At 45.5% G+C, this 19,821-nt stretch overlaps 1 protein-coding gene across 1 annotated transcript in view; it reads right to left on the bottom strand.

Annotated features, from left to right (window-relative positions):
* TENM4 (teneurin transmembrane protein 4) overlaps positions 1-19,821 on the bottom strand; it is a 747,207-nt gene that overhangs the window by 33,818 nt on the left and 693,568 nt on the right. Inside the window, 3 exon segments of the mRNA XM_047823379.1 lie at positions 4,940-5,817; positions 11,843-11,997; positions 15,868-16,100. Of these exon segments, the coding sequence (XP_047679335.1) occupies positions 4,940-5,817; positions 11,843-11,997; positions 15,868-16,100 (1,266 nt within the window).

The raw sequence follows: 19,821 nt of genomic DNA, 5'->3' as shown, positions 1-19,821 counted from the left end.
AGCTGTCTCCATCTACTGATAAGCCCATTAAAGGCATTCTTCATCTCTGGAACTTTTCATTTCTAGATGTTCATTTGATTTTTTTCTTACGGTTTCCACTTCTCTGCTGAAAATATCCATCTGATCTTTCATAGTGTTCACCTTTTCCATGAGATCTTTTAACGTTACGGTTATTTTAAATTCCCTGAAAGACAGCTTCAACGTCTGTGTCATATCTAAGTGTGGTTCTGATGATTCCTTTGTCTCTTGGGAGTGTGTTGTGTTTTCTAGCCTTTTTGTATGTTAAGTTGAAAGTGTGACATCTTGTGTACTACACTAGAAAATGAGGTAACAGATTTTATGCCTGGAAATGAGTAGGAGCTTCCTTCTGCTGGGACTTTAGTGAAGGGGTTTGAGTTAATTTAGTTAGGATTTGGGCTGGCTTTGAAGTTTGATGTTTCTCTGGTTGACCTTAGTAGGCTTTAAGTTCCTCTAGTGATGTCTTGTGTTTAGGGAGCTAAACTAGTTTGTCAGATGACTTTTTTTTCTCAGTGTCAACTCCATCTTAAGCGTTAAAACCCCTTTCTGTGCTGTGCCTCAGGGAGGGTCTCTTTCCAGCCCTTATCCCTCTCTTACCTCATTCATGGTACTATTCTGCTTTCCATTGTTGTGTTTAGCTTTTTAGCTAAACTATGGGGGTGGGTGGTGAGCATGAGAGTTCTCTCTCGTTTTAAGTAAGCCTCGGTCTTATGTAACCATGTGTTCCGAGTCTCAAAAATGTAGCCTCTTCAGTGAGTGCTCCTGCCCCCCGTCAGGCTGTAATTCTGGACCCATTGCCTATCCCCCTCCCCTCCTAACAGAAGTTAAAAATTTTTTTCTTCCCTTATTCAGCGGCAGTGGGTCTCCACCAGTGCCTAGGGAGGACAGTGGTGGCTGCCTTTCTCTCCACAGATGAAGGCTTTTGTTCCATATGGGAAATACAGTGGGTTGGGATGGGAACAGAAGGCAGGACCTCCCAAGTTTACCACAGTAGACACTTACATCTTTCTCTACTCTTTTCTTAGAGTTACCTGGTCAGGCTGTGGAGAGAAATCATGGAGAGGATGTGGACTCTCTCACCCATTGTCTGCAGCCTCTAAGGGCTTCAAGCTCTCTTGTCAGTTTACATTTAGCCTTCATAAATCTGCCAAACCACCCTAGCTGATCTCTTGTGACCAGTTGTGTTAACCCCAGGTAAGCTAGTGCTCACATCTCGGCTTTCTCTTCAGGAGTCTCTCTCCCTGGATTTGGTTAGGTGGTTGCCCTGTGACCTTAGAGAAGTTTAAGAAAAACTCATGAATTTGCCATTTGCCTGGCTTATTCCTACTGTTAAGTTTGGGAATGATATACTTTCTAGCTCTTACATCCTCCAGTGAAACCCTTAAGCCAAGTGTCATTACTTGAACCACTTGAATTCTATGTCCTGCTGGGCACACAGATAATGCTGGAGCTGCGATTTGATACTCTTATCGCTACAGCCTATTTTTCCTCCCTTCTTTATTTCCCTTCCCTGTATTTACTTTTCATTCATAAAATATTTACTGAGCACCTACTAGGTGGCAAGCCCTAAGCCTGATACAGAGACAAATTAGTATTTAGTGTGAGCATAACTATGACAGAAGCTGTCACAGGGCACCATGGGATACCAGAGCCACTTACCCCTGTTAAACTTAGGAAAGCTGGCTGCTCATACCCACCCAGCAAGCGAATTTTGGAACCTGCCTCGTGCTCATGAGGCCGTTCTCTTAGCCACTGAATGCCATCTGGCCAGGAGCCCAAGTCTGAAATTAATGATACCACACATTGGAGATGAGGATTGCATTACAGAGTTCTTTGAGGTTTTCTGCCAGCAGACCTGTAGGCTGATGAGAGGAAAGTAACCTTCATTCCCCAGAACTGTGAACTCCTAAGTCGACTTGCTCTGAAGTGTGTTGTGTTTATGATAGATGCATTATTTAATCTGTTGAAAGGATCAATAAAGCCAACTTAAAACTTGTTTCAGTAATAGCCTGTGCTACAGGCAAGCCTGGGCTGATTTTTAAAAAAAATATTAGAGCATTTGGGTTGGAATCCACTAAACTGCCTCATGGAGCTAAAAGCAGAAAATTCACTAGAGCAATGGTGCATTGGCAAAATCTTTCAAAATGTGTGTTAAGAAACACCACAATAATGATAATACTGCATCTTTACTTCTTGAGAGCTTCACGGTTTACAAGCATTTTTTACCTTTAGTGTTTGTTTAGTTTTTTTGATCCCCATAATGACCCTGAAATGGGGTAAGGGAGGCATGATTTCTGTCTGGTTGAAACCTAGGTCTGGAAACCAGTCAGCCAGCCCCTGAGTCAAAGGGCTAATATTCAGTGAAAACAGGTATCTGGGACCTTTGCTTTGTTCACAGTCTGAGCTGAACCATTTTTTCATGACCCACTCTGCATGCCTTTTTTCAGCCCATTTTGGATATTCTTATGGACCTGACCCCTTCCTAGTTCTGCCTTGATCTCTCAGACTCCACCCTTGATTCTGCTCCCCTGCTATGAACTTTAATTCCCACCTACTTTCGTCACAACTTTTGTTTGCTCCCTTGACTAGTTTACTTGCAGCTGTTCCCGGGGAATACCTTTCATGCCTGAATAATATTTCTGCAATTACTGGTGCATCCACTTGTATTGCTTGAAGTGACGTCGTCGATGATGATGATGATGATGATGATGGTGGTGGTGGTGACAGCAGCAGCAGTTCTCAGTTGATTCCTTATGGTGAGTAAGACCCTGAGTTTTCCGTATTTTATCTCATTGAAATTTTGAACCTCAGACTATCCCATGAAATAGTACTATTTTTATCCCTACCATACAGATAAGTCACAAAGAACTTAGGTGAACCTAGTCGGGGTGGATGAAAGGACATGGATTTGTGTTCTGGCTCTGCAATGTACTCCCTGTGTAATTTTAGACTGCTCCCTAATCTCTCTGCGTTCCTAATCCCTCAGTTTGTTCATTGGTAACAAAATGGCGGATGATTAATTTCTCTGGTCTGAGGTTGCTGGGCATAGGAAGTTGAAAAAGATCCTGGCACACAGTGGGGATGTCAAGATAAGTTTCTCTCTTAATTTTAGGGCTTTTATCTTCAATTCACAGGGGATTCTTGGGAATTCCAAATGCCATTTTATAAATAGTGATTATCCTACCTTTTTATTCTTCATAAAACAACTGTGGCTATATATTCCATCAAGGGAGACAGGGAGCAGGGAATGGGATCCTTTCTGGTGGAGGTGTAGGAAATGGTTTTAGATTTCAGGGTTGGTGGAGATTAATGGTTGCAGTGATGTGTAAACATTCAGTTTGGGATATGAAGGAGTGACCTTGGGAACTGAGTGCTCCCCTTTGCTCTGACAAAGAAACCCCTGTGTTGGCTAAATAATGTAGAAGAGATTTCCATTGGGCAATGGAGGGAAATTGAATTAGTGTATTTCCCTTTCAATGAGTTAATCAAGATAATTGCTGTTTTCCTGGATCTTTGTCTTTCTTTGTAATTAACAAGGCCCGGGTTTGGAGACAGGAATTTAGCCAGTGAACTTTGTACAAATTGCTGTGACATTTTTTTGGGTGCAAATTGTACTGAAAAATCTATTACAAAGTCTTTTCCTCTGGATTCCAGGACTGTGAGAAACTGATGCTTGAACAAGCTTGAGAAAAATTTACAGTTCAAGGATTTAAGTTCATTTGGGATTAACAAACTCAGCAGGGGACAGCAGGGCAGGGCTGAAAGCGCAGGAGCTCTGGCATCAGACAGACCCCAGTTCTGCCACATTCTCACTGTCTAACAGAGAGCCTCTCTGAGCTTTAGTTTCTACTTCTATAAAACGGATACTATTGTTCATTTTCCAGAGCTGTTGTGAGGATTAAATGCAGTAATGTGGTTCCTAGCCCATATCTGGTGCTACTTAGATTTTTTAAAGCTTCCGGCCACCAACCCCTGCCTCCCTCCGCCCCCAAGATCTCAGCCTTGTAGCAAAATGAGAAGGTACAAAATCCATTCATTAAAATAGCTCAAAGAGGAAGACCTCAGATACATATGTATTTGATTTGACTAGGATTGGAATAAGCCGAACTTCTGGTTTTCTGGCTACACCACTTAAGAAGTGCTACCCTGGAGGAGAGGAAGGGAAGTGAGCCCCTGGGGGTGGGTGGCACGACCATAACATATAGTGATGCAATAGCGCCACTCTGAGGGGGGGAAGCAGTAAAATTATACCAAGAGACACAGGAGCAGATCAAAGAACAGTTTACAATCACTTTGGGCAGGGGCAAAGGGTTCTGGCCTCACTTTCTACATAATATGCAATTGTGGCTGTTCCTTATTAAGGATCTCGACTCATAAAGAGAAAGGTTTCATTATGTTCGTATAACGGGTTTGAGAAGGGAGGCATGGAAAGCATTTGTTAAGTTCCACCCCAAATGGTTAAAATGAAAACAAATATTTTTTTGAAACTTGACGATGTGAGCTTTGATTACGTGGAAAATTCATCTACATGGAACCGTTCTTTCTCCCATTGCCATTATTTCTGGACAGGAATCATATGAAGATGTTAGCGCTCTGCGGTTTTTATCTACATTACTTCCCTATGTGCTATGCTGGGCAGGTATTTCCATTGTACAGATGTGGCAACTGAGGCCTAGAGGGATGCAAGCCCAACTCTTCTAATGTCAAAGTTCATGCCTTTTCCACTACATCGTGTTGCTTTCTAGGAGCAATCGTCTGGAATATGAACACGTAGAACATATTGTAGGCAATAATGGTTTGCATCCCAAATTCTGAGCGAAAACAAAATATATCCAAAAACTTTCATTCCATTGACTCACCTCTAATCGTACAATACATCTCATGAAACAAGATCATCAAGTGGCCTTGTTGTGATACTTACTCGTAAAATGTTGTCCATCCATTTTCATTGCTTTTGGTTGCCAGAAGGCCAGAGTTGCCATGGTATGTCATCATGGCCAACTCATGTCCTTGCGTGGTCACACTCTTGAGTGCACTGTTGGTGCCCATGGTCACCCAGTACACCTGGCCATCTGGGACCACCAGCCAGAGGGGCATCCCGGTAGAGTCCCGGCGGACGTTCACCATGTTGCCGTTGTTGTCTGTGATGAGTGTGACATCACCATCCCCAGTGTAGGTGAAGTTGTACAGGTAATCTCCTGTGGGCAGACTCTGCGTGTACAGATGCTTTCCACTGGTATCAAACAGGTAGAGCTCCTGGTCGATTGGTGAGGACAGCTCATACATGTTCTGGGTGTTGAGGAAAGGCTTGTTCTTCCTGATAAACCTAATTCGGATATTCCCCAGGTCAGCCACATAAAGTTCCCCGTCGGCACACACAGCCAAGGAAGATGGGGTATTCAGCTTTGCATCCTTGGCGTAGCCATCATCTCCAGAGAAACAGTCACAGTTGGCATCATTTTTACAATCACAGCCACTGGGGGCTCCAGCAACCAGCGAGATCTCCCCGCTAGTGGTGACCTGCCTGATGCGGTTGGTCTTCTTCTCATCGGTCTCAGCAATGTACAGGACCCCATTGTGTGAGACGGCCAAGGCCGTGGCAGACTCCAGGGTTGCGTGGATGGCCACCTTGCTCAGCAGGAAGTGGTCGATGCCGGGGACCTGGCAGTGCATGGGTCTCCCAGCGACAATGCGCACCTGGTGGTTTTCAGAGATTTGCAGGACCACATTGTTGTCAAGGACGTAGAGAGAGTTGTCCATCGGGTTGATAGCTAAGTCTGTGGGCCACTCCAGGCGAACCTGACAATGGAGACACCGATACTCAGACGCCCGGCAAGGTGTTCACCACTTATCGTCCCACAGCCCATATAGCTTGTAATAATGTCCCAAGTGCCTTCACACGCAGTCCTGCCTGATCTCACAGTGGCTTGTCATCAACAATGGAGGTCAAACCCCCTGATCTGAGTGAAACCATGCAAAAGCTGCCCCCAAGACACCTGATGGTCTCCATTAGACTCCCAAAATATGAAGAAGGGAATAAAAAGGAAAAAAAAAAGAAACATAAAAAGTAAACAAGAGATAGACTTGGGAGCCAGACAGGTCTAGGTTCAGATCCTAGCCCCACCATTATGACCTTTGGCAAATTACTTTGCCTCTCTGAGCCTCAATATTCATTATCCGTAAAACAGGACTAACGATACCACAGAGTGCTTAACCTATTGTAAGTGCTCAAATAATGACAGCTAATGTTATGGAGGTGGGAGAAGAAGGCAGATAGAGTCTGGAGGCTGAAGCAGGAATTGTTCAGATATCTCAGACTCTACGTGAACTGTTGATATGATACCTGTACGAAAGACGATATTTCAACCCACTGAATTCATGGATTAACACGAATATCCAAATTCAGTTTATCAGGAAGAACAAGCCTTTCCTCAATATCCAGAACTGACATCGCCTGGGAGCTGGTCAGAAATGCAGAATGGCAGGTCTCACCAAACCTACTGAATCAGAATCTGCATTTAAATAAAATCCCCGGATAACTCATGTGCACACTGAAGTTTGTGAATCCCAGCTCTAGAAAATGGTTTCTCTACAAATCGAAACCACCATGAGATACCACCTCACACCTGTCAGAATGGCTCAAAGTAACAATTCGGGCAACAACAGATGTTGGCGAGGATGTGGAGAAAAAGGATCTCTTTAGCACTGTTGGTGGGAATGCAAACTGGTGCAGACACTCTGGAAAACAGTATAGAGGCTCCTCAAAAAAATAAAAATAGAACTACCCTACCCAGCAATTGCACTAACAGGTATTTACCCAAAGGATACAAAAATGCTGATTCGAAGGGGCACATGCACTCCAGTGTTTATAGCAGCACTATCGACAACAGCCAAAGTATAGAAAGAGCCCAGATGTGCATTGACTGACAAATGGATAAAGAAGATGTGGTATATATATTCAATGGACTATTACTTGGCGACCAAAAAAGAATGAAATCTTGCCATTTGCAACAACGTGGATGGAACTAGAGGGTATTATGCTAAGTGAAATAAGTGAGTCAAAGAAAAATAGTGTATGACTTCACTCGCATGTGGATTTAAGAAACAAAACAGATGAACATAGGGGAAGGGAAACAAAAAAAAGGTAAAAACAGAGAGGGAGACAAACTTTAAGAGACTTTTATGTGCTCTTATAGAAAACAAACTGAGGGTTGCTGGTAGGGTGTTGGGGGGATGGGCTAAATGGGTGATGGTCATTAAGGAGGGCACTTGTTGGGATGAGCACTGGGTGTTACATATTAAGTGATAAATCACTAAATTCTATTCCTGAAACATTATTATTCTATATTAACTAATGTGGATTTAAATCTTAAAAAAAGCGAAGAAACAAAGTTAAAAAAAAAAAAAGAAAATGGTTTCTAGCACCCCAGAGAACAGGTCCTCCCAGAAGACATTAATGAAGGTGGCGATGGGAATGAGGGGTTCAGAGGTCCTGGGGCCCAGCCCGAGCCTCCTCTGAGCCAGGCTGGGAAGCTGGCAGGGACGATGGTGAGCTTGCAGGTAGGCATGCATGGGATGCAGTTGGCAGGGTCTGAGGTGAAGAATGCTGTGTTGGTGGAGGAGGAGGAGGTTGGATTGTGGGATACAGCACACCGGGAGGTAGGTGCTGGCACTACGGGAAGCCACTGGCCAGCTGTGTCCCCAAGAGGTCATCCAGACACACTGCACACGGGCTGGAAGCGTCTCCTCCACCCCAGTTGTCTACCGCACTCCTAGGAACTCACCACCTTTGGTTCCTGAGCCCCCTACAAACCCTCGACGCTCCGTCCAACGTGGGGCTTACTTAAATGCGCACGTTACTTTAGGTAAGAAATTTCTCTCCCAGGAATTTGCTCTTGCACCTTGTGAACAATGGTGCACACCACGGCAATGTTTAATGATGGTGAAAAACTGCATCCGACTCAAGTGCCCAACAAGAGGGAATTCACTAAATCAACGATGGTATTTAGTTCGCCCATGAGTTAGAATACTCTACGTAGCTCTTAAAAGTGATGTTATAGATGCATGTTTAATGACATTGGAAAATGTTTGCTATGAATTAATTGAAAAGAATAGGCTACAGAATTGTAAGCACAGTGTGATCCCAATTGGGCGAAAATGTAACAATACATTAGATTATAGATAGAGGGGAGAAGAAAAACCAAAATGTTAACGGTACTTGGATTAGGGGTAATTTTAACTTTCTTCTTTGTAATTTTTAACTTTTTACATTTTCTACAATGTCCATGTGGTAGTTTACTAACGCAGAAAGAAACCCCAGTAAATTATATACCTACGAGATGTGGCCACCTCCGTCTGACCCTTCTGCTCAGGGCCACCCTCGGGCCCTGCTTCCTCACTCCCAGCCTGGGCCCCTCTGCCCGCACAGAGCCAGGGAGCCTGAGGCAGGCCAGAGCCACTGGCCAGAGCCGCTGCCTTCACACTTCCCAGTACTCTCTGGAGCATAGCGTCACGGCAGCCCTTGGCTGCATCAGAACAGTTTACTGTAACGTGACAGGGGAGTTTTCAATTTCCTAAAACCCATTTCTTGTCAACACTGGCTGCTAAATATTTTATGCCTTCTGGTCCTCTGGCACCTTGGGGACCTGCTTGCTCAGACCTTTCTGCCAGTCATTATGATGAAAAGATGGCTCCCTGATGGGTGGGTGAGGAGGGGGAAGGGGGAGAGGAAAGAGGTGAAGGAAGGAAGGAAGAGCAAGTGCTTTTCTGCTCTCTCCTTCCTGCCCTGTGCACAGAGCACCTGGAAAAGAAGGAACAGGGCTCTGAGAGTCAGTCCTGGCTCTGTCACAGAGCCTGTGTGTTAGTTCTGGAGCAGACCAAATACACAAGCTTCTCTGATTTCTCTCCTGTTAGTGACAGGGGTGCTCAGGCTTAATGTCCCCTTGCTAAAATGGAGAACAAGACTTTAGAATTGCTGTGGTCCCTCCAGCTCCCACATTCTGTGGTCCTGAGAAGGGATAGAGCCCCCTCTCCTCTGTCCCCCAGAACACTCTGTGCCTTTATCAAAGCACTCTGAGATGACTGCCTTATTGCAGACTTATTTGTTCTCAAAAACAGGATTGCCAGATGAATGAATGACTACATGACTGGTCAACGGCATGGAGAGAGCGAGGGATTTGGGGCCAGCACACCTCACCTCTTATCTCAGTTCTACAATTACTACAGGTGTGCGTTACTTAAACACTTTGAACTTCTTTCCTCATATGTAAATGGAGGTAATAAATATTACATAGAGTAATTGTGAGTATCAAGACAATGTACAAGGAATTGCTTTGTAAATTATAAAGGGAATGAATATTTACAGCCTATTACTAGCTGCCAGGCACTGTGCTAGGCAATTTATGTACAGGGTTTCATTAAAAAATTCATTTCCACATCCCTGATGGAAACAAGCACAGGGCTCTGCATTTAGAACTGCAATTCCCCGCCCCCTGCCCCCCCCCCCCCCGCCACCGCCCCGAGCCTCAGTTCTCTTATCTGTAAAATGGGGTAGATAATATCACCTCTTGGGAATATTGTGACAGCTAGGTAAGAAAAAGGAAGTCCTACTCATCTCTGTATTCTCCTTTCTAACAGTGCCTGGCACATAAGAAGTTCTTCAGAAGTCATTTTGGACCCTGCATATGGTCACACCCTGTAGCCTGCTGAGCTAGGAACTAATCCCCTCTTTTGATTGGCGGCAACATCTTCTGTTTCTTCTCTTCTCCATTCCTCCCTCTAGTTTCTCCTTGGGCCTGGGCTTATTTCCACCCAGGGGAGCTGGCCAAGTTCCTTGGTTCCCTGCTTTGCACTCTTGCCTCTGAGCTGTGTTCTTAGCTCTCTGGCTTACTCCCTGCTCCCCACGGGGCAGTAAAACAGCTCTGAGTGTTTGTACAGAGGAAGCTCTCAGAATGAAAGCCAGCACCCCCGCCCATACGTGTATATAAAAATATAAGCCGTGTCTGGAGAGTTTGGTAAAAAAAAAAAAATTCCATGCTTAGATTCAGATGAGGGTAGCGAGAACCAGGGGCAAAGGGATTTCAGCCCAGGATTTCTGAAGCTAAGTGTGGGTTTTTCCCCCGTTCCACTACACGCCGGTTGTCCTCTGAGCTTTTGATTTGGCTGCTTGGTAGCACCTCTCACTAAAGTAAAACAACTTTCCAACGTGTGGATTGAAAATTTTCAGTGCCCTGTGCTGGCTGGTGCGGGGCCCGTTTTGAGAATTGAAAATACTCGCGTGCACATCCTCAGGCCGTAGCAGCTTCCTGACGGGTAATTCAAGCTTGCTCACAGACTGGAGAGGGAAATTCTCGAGCCAGCAAGGGGAAGCCTGCCAAATTGGAAAGACGAGTGGCAGAGAACAGATTCCATTCTGGAGCGGAACAATCACATTAGCCAGTGCAGAGGAAAACCACGCCAGCAACCGAAAGGGATGTGACGCGGGTGTGGGGACCGCCAGCACCAGCCTTGGGGCTCTGGGGACAGCGCTCCACAACACATGTCACTAACAGGGGGGCCTCCTGGCCTCTGTTGCACCCTGAGTACAGGGAGCAGGTGAACAGTCAGTGGAAAAGGGCCTGTGTGCAGCCTGCCCTACAAGGGGGTTTAAAAAGCTAAGTGTGGTTATTGCTGTCCCCACCCTACAATTTAATGTAACTCGTGCCTTCCTTTTTCCTGGGTTTTGCTAATGCTGGCAGCTCTGGCCAGGCCCTGCCGAAAGATCTAGCAATAAAGGACACTTTCCTTGCCAAGACATTGCAGGACAAACTAAGGACATGCTGAACTGCCAGTCACTGGGTCTGCTCTGGATTACTGGTGTTCACCGCTAAGGTCCAAACTGTTTGGCACGGCATGGGAAGGTCGTTCCCCAACTGGCCCCAAATAACACTCCAGTTTCAACTCCTGCTTCTTCATTCCAAGAACCTTATGCTCAAGCATTCAATCTTCCAATGGTCCTTGAATATACCGGGGCCATGAACATTTTTGTACCTTTGCACATGCTGTTCCCTTTGTGTGAAATGTCTCCATTCTTCCTGGCCACCCAGAAACCCCTATTAAACCTTCAAAACCTGGCACAAATTGCACTTCCTTTGTGAACGTGGGCACCAGAACTTCTGCTGATTGACCACCTTTCAAGTGCCAAGCGGTGCCAGGAGACTAGTATGCACTGTTCGCATTTTCTCGAAGCAATCCTGCCAGGCTGGAGTCAGCTATTTCCATTTTTATAATATAAAAAAAAAGAGGTTCAAAGGACTTCAGGAATTTGTCCAAAGTCACTCAGTTAGCGGCAAAGCGTGGAGTCAATCAGCCAATCAATTAATTAATCACCAAATACTGGTTGTATTCCTACTGTATACAAGGTACTCTGGTTAGAGCAGAGGAAAAGATGAACAGAATTCCTGTCCTCATGTCATTTACAGCAGAGAAAGAGAAAAGACAATGTACAAGTACCTGTGTTTCCAAAGAGGGGACTCACAGGCAGCTATGGATTGAAATTCACAGCATTTGACTCTCTGCTGCCTTTGAAGCTTCCTTGGGCAGATTTCTTCATTGTCCACGGGGATCCCTGTGACGACCACCTGTCATCCCTCTGGTGAACTCCCAGAGCACCGAGCTTCGCCCTACTCATCTTTGTGTCCTTAGTGCTTCCCCAGGCCCAGCCCCAAGAATGTGCTCTTCAAAGGCTAGTGCAGCATAAAGATGGGGGGCCAGCGGGAGAGCTGGGTACTGGTGAGAGGATGAGCGTGCAGCCCCAGGGCTCTAGTAGGCAGAGTTCTCCCCTTACCTGAGAAATATCCATGACGGAGTCACAGCTGAGGGGCCGGGCTGAGGTAAGATCATTGGAGCCCAGCAGGGTGGAGATGACCCCATTCTGATCAATGCGTCTGATCATGGTGCCATCCACGAAGTAAATCAGCCCAGACTTGTCCACCGTGATGCCTGGGAAAGAGAAGCCAAAAACAGCGTTAGAGGTGGTAACAACCTACGCGCAGATGGAACCTTGTGGCTGATTAAGAACCTCCCCTCTGTGATTTGATTGCATCCTCCCCACAGGATTCATTCCCCGTCCAAAGGCTGGAAGACAGATGCCCAGAGGCTTAGGGTGACTTATTCAAAGCAGGGATTAGAACCCGAGTCTCCAGGGCTCTGGTCCCTCCACCTTACTGCTGAGATTTTTACCTATCAGCTTAGGTAGTCACCAAAACTGGACTCCTACTTCTGGGGGTCTGTCAAGCATTGGACGTAGCAGTAAGGAGAACCCTTTTCAGTATCAAAGCTGTGAGTTAAGTTAACCTAACTTCTGAAGCCTTGTAATTCTCGTAATTAAATCCATCCCCATTTTGGTAACAATTTTTCTTTTCTTCCAAGAGAATCATCCTCCATGTTTTTCTATTCTTAGTTTATGGTCATTGGTAATTATAGATGTATACAGCCTAAACATGAATCCTTTGGGTTTGTGTAGAGAATATGGGTGAAATAAATGTTTTAAAAAGGCACATGGAAGACAGCAGTCTGAATTCACCATTCACTTTCTCCATGACCAGCTGTGTGGCCTTGGGCAAGTCACTGGATATCTCTGCGTTTGGATTCTCAGCTCTTAAATAAAGGGATTGTTCTAAATTTGTACTTCTCACTCCCGGCTGTGTTTGTGAATCATCTGGAAGCCTTCTATCATGTATCCCACAGGTAGTTGGTTCAGAACATCTCAAGTGGAGCCTGAATATTTATCTGTATTTTTGACAAGCACCTTGGGTGATCATGATATGAAACAAAGTTTCATATCTAGTAAATCAGTACTTCTTAACCAGTGATGTGTATCAGAATCATCCTGAAATGTTTATTTCCCCCCCTCCCCAACACATCCCTGCTTGGCCTCACTCCTGGAAATACTCATTCTGGGCGTGGCCGAGACTGATATGTTTTATTGTGGGTGAGACTGATTTCCACCCTGGGTGCAACATCCCGAGTTTAGAAATAGCCCTACCAAACTGAGAACTGCTCAGGGGTGCTAGGGGGCGACACATGACCCCCAGGAGCACATGGTCTAGATGGGGAGGTTGGGGATGAGCCAGCACCAGGCGGAGTGCCCCAGGGAAAGACATGATGAAGGAAAGGCGATTCTGGTCAGTTTTGCTCTGCTCAGTCTTCTCTGGGCAATGAAATGAAAGAAGGGGTTGGAGAAAGGTTCACAGAGGTAGAGACGCTTGCCAGAGAAAGCTTTCCAGTTGTATAACCTTGGCCATGGCATTTCACTAAGTCCAGCTTCCTCAACCACAGAATGGGGATAATAACATCTGATGTGTAACAGTTAGCCCTCAATAATTATTAGCGACTATAATTATGAGAATTCGACCAGCACTTTGTAAAGACCCTTTGCTCGGGGTCTGCATGTCTGTGACTGGGGCAGTTTCAGACACCCAAAGGGCTCTGAGTGATGAAGACCCCTGGAGTGGTGTTCTTTCCCCCTCCTTAAGGCTGCTCAGGGCTGGGCAGCGATTTCACACAGAGGACAAGGCAGCCTTTAGGCAGGGAAGCAAGCCTTTCCTCCTCCCTGCCTAGAATGTAAATTAATTACATTCTTTAAGTAGCAGGACAGGAGTTTTCTTGTCTGCCTGGCTATGCTCTGTCTTTCTCTTCCATCTGCTAGGACTGATGAGTGCTCCACGAACAATCAGGATTCTTGTTTACAAAGTTGGCTGCACAGGCTAATAGAAGCGACCTGTCCCCTGATTAATTACTTCAGTTTTTCTCCTTTTGTTGTGCTAAATAGATGGACATCTTTTCTCCTCCCTGCTGCGAAGTGTCTGCATATTGTGGCACCCTTGTCATTTCTATCTGGGTTAATTAGAGGCTTTTGGGCAATTTCACTGCTACTACATCTGTGTGCATGCATGCGTGTGTCTGTGTGTGCGGGGGTGGGAGGAGGGCGGGTGGAGAACACATATGTGTGTGAAGCAACTGAGAAAGACCTGGAGAGAATAACACTTTCAAAAAAAGCGTTTAATTTGAAGAGAATAGAATGTTGCAACTGCACGTGGTGTCGGGGCGGGGGGGGGGGGGGGGGTCATTTAGCCCAATCCGCTCATTTACCAATGGGAAAAGTGAGGCCCAAAGGAGGAGGTCAGAGGGCAGGGAACAGTAGGACCGAATCATAACGCAGGATCCCTAAGTGTAAGCCTGTTCTTTCTGCTGCAGGCTACTTGCTCAGTGTTAGGAAATCATAATTAGGAGGACATCATAGTTAGGACCATGGATGTCACAATACTTACCCCACAGTTACTACCTGACCAATCAGGTGTCTAATAGAGGTTATATAATATATGATGTGGTGTGATAACATAAGGTAATGTAATACAACAACTATAATAGGAGTCACTATGAGAATGTTTATCAGGTATCTGGAACCAATGAACCAAGCATTTTCATTCCTGATAATATTTAATCTGTACTGCAACTGTACAGTATATCTCTATTTCATAGGTGAGGAAAATGTGGCTCAGAGAGGTTAAGCAACTCACCTAAACTCACACAGCTATTAGGTGGCAATGTCTGAATTTGAATACAGAACTGCCTGATTTCACTAGACAATAATGCTTTGACTTAAAAGTGCATGTAGCAGCTGCATTTTACCAACCACTTTTCACAGATATTAATTCACTCACTAGGGGTACATCTGGGTCTAGGAGAGGCCTGAAACCTGGCACCATTTGCTAACACAATCACATAGGACATTTTTGTGGTATAGCATATGAAATATATTTATTATGACCCTCAAAACAAACCTAGGAGGTGGACACCGAAGGTACTGTTACCCCAATTTTATTGAGGGGGATGCTGAGGCTTAGACACTATAGGTCACCCAGCTTTATGGCCAGCACACAATGGATGCTTTGCTGATGAATGTCGACAATGATGGCTTCTCCTCCAAAAAGCCTTCCCTGTCTTCTAGGCACAAGGGGCCTCTCTCGGCTTTTATTTAAGTCCCTTGCACAGTCCTGTCTCCTGGCTTGCCAGGGAGCACTTCTTCCTCTCTCCCACATCAGTGATTCACGCTCAAGTCTTATTTATTCTGCTACATTAAAATTATCTATGCAACCACAGCATACCGCACACTCAGTAAATACTTGCTGAACAAGTGAGTGAAAAATTGTGATTGTGGGTATTAAGAGGTCTTTTTGAAGGACTCAAAATTGAAACTTACAGCTAACCCGTCTTATAGCATGTGAACATCTACAAAGATGATACACTGCAATGTTCTTATAAAACAGTAACGTGAGAGAGAGCATAAATGTCCAACAGTAGGGGGCTGATAAGTGATGAGACATCCATTCTATGGAATACTATATAGCCATAAAAATGAGTACAAAGAAGATGGGTAACATGGAGAAATGTTCGTGATATACCATCTAGGGGAAAAAAAGTAGGTTACCAAAACAGTTTAATGTGGCCTCATTTTGTTTTTGGTGAGCACACAAACACATGCACGCAAACACATGGAAAAAAGACTAGAAGGAAAGGCAGGAAATGTTACCTGGGAATATCTCTGAGCAGGTGGAATTATGACAATTTTAACTTTTCTCTGCAGACATCTTGGTATTTTCCAAAATGTTTTCACAATGATAAACATGTATTTCTTTTGAAAAATGGAGTGGGCATTAAACCTGAATTTTGCTATCAAAGGGTGTGAATTTACAATTTTTTCCAATTCCAAGCCTGACTGTGGTATCAGACTCACAACTCCTGGGAAGTTAACTATTAGGACCTCAATCAACATTACTGCTTGTACTTAAAAAGCAAGGCCTTACTCACCCCTGGGGTTGGTCAGTGTGGCTTCGGTGGCCTTGCCACCATCCCCACAGCGAGTGTCATCAAAAGGGAGGCACTGGTCACCTGTTCCTGCGACCACCTCGGAGTTCTTGACAAGGTCCTTCACCACCACGGTGGACTTGATCTTAAAGACCCTCCGGCTGTTGGTGTCCGAGAGGAAAACAGCCCCGCTCATGGGGTCTGTGGTCAGGTAGTATTTGTGTGCTGGGCTGTGACTGGAAAATAAGGACACACCAGCTGGTGAGTACTTTCTTTCTTCCTATCAGCTAACCAGAGATGTACAACTAGACTTCATGCAAAAAGTCATATGGCGATGGTGTCCCCCTTTTGCGTGATTGTTCCCTAATTTTTCTGACCCCAGTGGTTGGCTTAACTATCCCTCTTACCTAACTAATAATACAAAAAGCTCTTGCCACTGACTGTGATGTCCAGCCAGAGCTATGTCCATATTAGGTACTTAATACATGTTTTCTTAAAAGGATTATCAATGAGGCTTACCACAGGTGGCTTGTAAATCCAAGCCAGAAACAAGAGAGGGCCTGACTTGAAAAAAACACCTCAAGAGTTTAAAACACAAGATCTTCTCCTGCAAGTTTTTATAGCAGCCCTACTGCCTCCTCGGAACTGACTGATAAGTCCCTGGCCAGATCTGACTCCCAGTTGGTGGCAATACAGTCTTCTGTCTATCGTCACGTTATACTTATCAGGGGCCCAGCAGCCTCCCTTCTGCAGTCAGATGTAATGAATTGCAGGATTAGTTTATAATTTGCAGCAACACCCAAGGAAAAATAAATAAACCAAGAGAGTAGTTCTGATGATAGTTCCATATCTGGAAATCAGTCATCATGACAAGGCTGTGCCAACAGAGGAAAGCAAAGGCAGACCACGGTTGTCTGGAGGGTTGCAGAGACAAGGTGCTACCCCTCGGCACATGGCAGGAAAGAGGCACAAGCTTAGGAATCAGATCGGTCTGGGTTTCATGTCTGGCTCTGTCATTTCCAGGTTCTGAAACCTGGGCAAGTTACCTGGCCGTCTGGGCCTGAAGTTTTCTTCCTCTGCAAAATGGGGTATTAACAGCCACCCTGTCGGTACACTGAGAAAATTATATAAAATCGTATGTGAAAGATATTTAGCATAGTGCATGGCACATGACAGATACTCAATAATTGTGACTGTTCTTTTAATTCCTAGTCATTATGTCTGGTTTTGCAGCTGGAGAGGAAGACAGACTAGGTATTCGTTATTAAGCCTGAATTTTCCTATCATATGGTACAGCTTTATAATTTCTTTCAGGTCTAGGCCGAATTTGGAGCTGGAATCTTAACTCCTGGAAACTAATTTTCAGTTCCTGTGCATGGCCTTGTTATTCCAGGTCTAGGCTGCATTGGAGCTGGAATCTTAACTCCTGGAAACTAATTTTCAGTTCCTGTGCATGGCCTCGTTACTCCAGGTCTAGGCCAAATTGGAGCTGGAATCCTGGAAACGAATTTTCAGTTCCTGTGCGTGGCCAGCCTCAAACTGCATCTTAACACTGGTATCCCCTTCCAAGTCTCCAGAATGTCTTCCAATTCAAGGGAATCTCCCTCTGTTCAGGTTGGATGGCCCGACACGGGCCATTTCTACTGGATGGTGGGATGTAAACCGTGCTGGGGATTCAGAGGGCAGACTGAGCAGTGTCTACAGCACCAGCAAAGTAGGCGCACTGTCAATCCTTCAAGATGCAAGTAAGACAATCAGAAGAGTCTAGAAGGAAGCTATTTTATGTTTCATCGGGCATGTAGGTTTTGGGTTCTTTTGAAAAACAAAATTTTATTTCACAGATTGGTGTTTTTTGAATTACATATGAAGACTGGGGCAGCATAATTGTTTCAGTGTCAAGGTCCCTAAAGGTTTTAATCTGGCCCCAACTGTCTGTCATCATAACCATCCCTTGCTTTGGGTGTTATCTTGGGGACTGGCTGCTTCTTAACAGGGCCAGGTTCCCAGACCTAAGATTTCCCTGTTGGTTTTCTCTCCCTGAATTAGACTAAGGTGACGTGATTTTCTCCAACTGTCCTTCCTCTCTAGCTCTAACATGGTTGTCCCATCACATCATCCTTTTCAAATAAAAGGCAGGTCTCTCCGACTGCAGCCTGGGTCCTCTCCAGGCCATTCTTCCTTGTTGTAACCCAGACATTGTCACATCACCCCAGTGCCCTCTCTTCCAGGGCGCCCCATGTTTTATAGGCTGATTTCAGACTCCCCAGCCTAGCAACACTCTCTGCAGCTGCCTCGTATCCCCCAGTACGCCCTGCAGTCCATCAGGGACATCTGGTCCCCCCCACACACCTCCGCACCTCCCTATAACTGCTGTTCCCACTCTGTGCAGTGTCCTGTTCCCTTCCCTTTCCAGCCGCTAAACTCCTACTCATTCTTCAGGTATCAGCTCAGTGGCACCTTTTCTGGCAAAACCTTCCCTAACCCGTGTGTGTGGAGATTCATATCTGCTCATAACTGGGTTACAGGACACTTCACATAATGCCGTGGTATTTATTTATGTGGCTGTCTCCCAGATCTGACAGTCAGTCCTTGAAGGGAAGAGATGGGATTTTATTCATTTTTGTATTTCTAATGTTCAACTTGATGCCTTCTAGGGCATAGCTGTCACTTGCTTTAAATGGATGGTATCTCCATTTTGAGTTTATTTAAATACCATTTTCACTCAAATTACTTGGGTGTTTCTTTTCTTTCTCTTTTGAGGGAAATGGATAACAGGATAGATGTGCTGTTTATGTTGAAATGTCCCTTGTGACTTACCCTCTAATGCAGCACAGATTTGATCTTCCCAGATGACACTGATTCTGGCTAAATAAAATGCAGTGACCTTAGATCCCAGTCTGCAATGTGGGGCAGCCCGGATCTCTCTGCTTCCCTGATGACAGCTGCGAGGTGGGGCGGTGAGCGGGGAGGGGTGGGGGGACGGGGAATCATTTCATTTCTTTGTGCATCACTCATGATAAACCGGTGCTATCTACCTTGGCAGAAAATGTGTCCCTGAGGGAATGTGGTGGGGGCCCTGTCCACTTAGATTAGCCCCCTGAGTTTCTGGCTCATGTCTTCCTGCAGTGACCCAGAGAAGTGCCACTCATGTACAGTTTCTCAGCTCAGTGAATTCCAGAAGAAGGTGGCACCAGCAGGATTGTCCCAGGGAGTCTGTAAGAGCCGTGGCCCATCTTCTCTGCTCAAGGACATATTTGAGGCTGGCAGTCGGGTTAGCGTAGGGGAAAGAACGCTAGCTTTGAATTTAGAAGATGTGGGTTCTCACTGGAGCAAGTCCCCTAAATCGCTCCAACTGTAGGTCTCTCGGCTGTCAAATGATTAAGTCCCTGCTCTGCGTTGCTCACAGGCTTGTCATCAGGATCAAATGAAATTATACATCTCAACAGCCCTTTCTGGTTGGAAGAGCACTTGGACAGTCTTCAGCGCCCTCCTTCCTCATGCCACCTGCACAGGGAGCAGCACCTGGGCCCCCATCGGGGGCAGGGCCACCGTTTGGTGGAACACAGCTTGGAGAGATGACTGTCACTGGTACGAAGGCATCCGCTACCACCTCTGGGTGTGTGTTCCGTCCCAGACACCATCCTTGTGCTCTGCACGCACAGCCTGACGTTCCTCACAACTGCCATGTAAGGCAGGTGCTTTTTTTTTTTTTAGTATTTCAGAAAACTAAGACCACCCGAGGTGAAGTGCCTTGATCAGAGCTAGAGACTGCTAGGTGGCAGGATGGGTTTCTGACTCCAATCTTCTTGACCTAAAGGCTGTGTTCTTCCTATTTCCCCACACTGCCTCTCCAAGCCTAGGAAGCACCATTGCCCTTACTCACTGGGGAGCATCTGATCACGTCCAAGTCCTGAGATCCAGTTCCAGCATCATTTCATCTGAAATGCCATTCCTGGA

Source organism: Prionailurus viverrinus, chromosome D1 (genome assembly GCF_022837055.1).
Source record: "Prionailurus viverrinus isolate Anna chromosome D1, UM_Priviv_1.0, whole genome shotgun sequence".
Lineage (NCBI taxonomy): Eukaryota > Metazoa > Chordata > Mammalia > Carnivora > Felidae > Prionailurus > Prionailurus viverrinus.
Note: the sequence above shows the minus strand (reverse complement) of the source record. Positions and strands in the feature narration are given on the sequence as shown.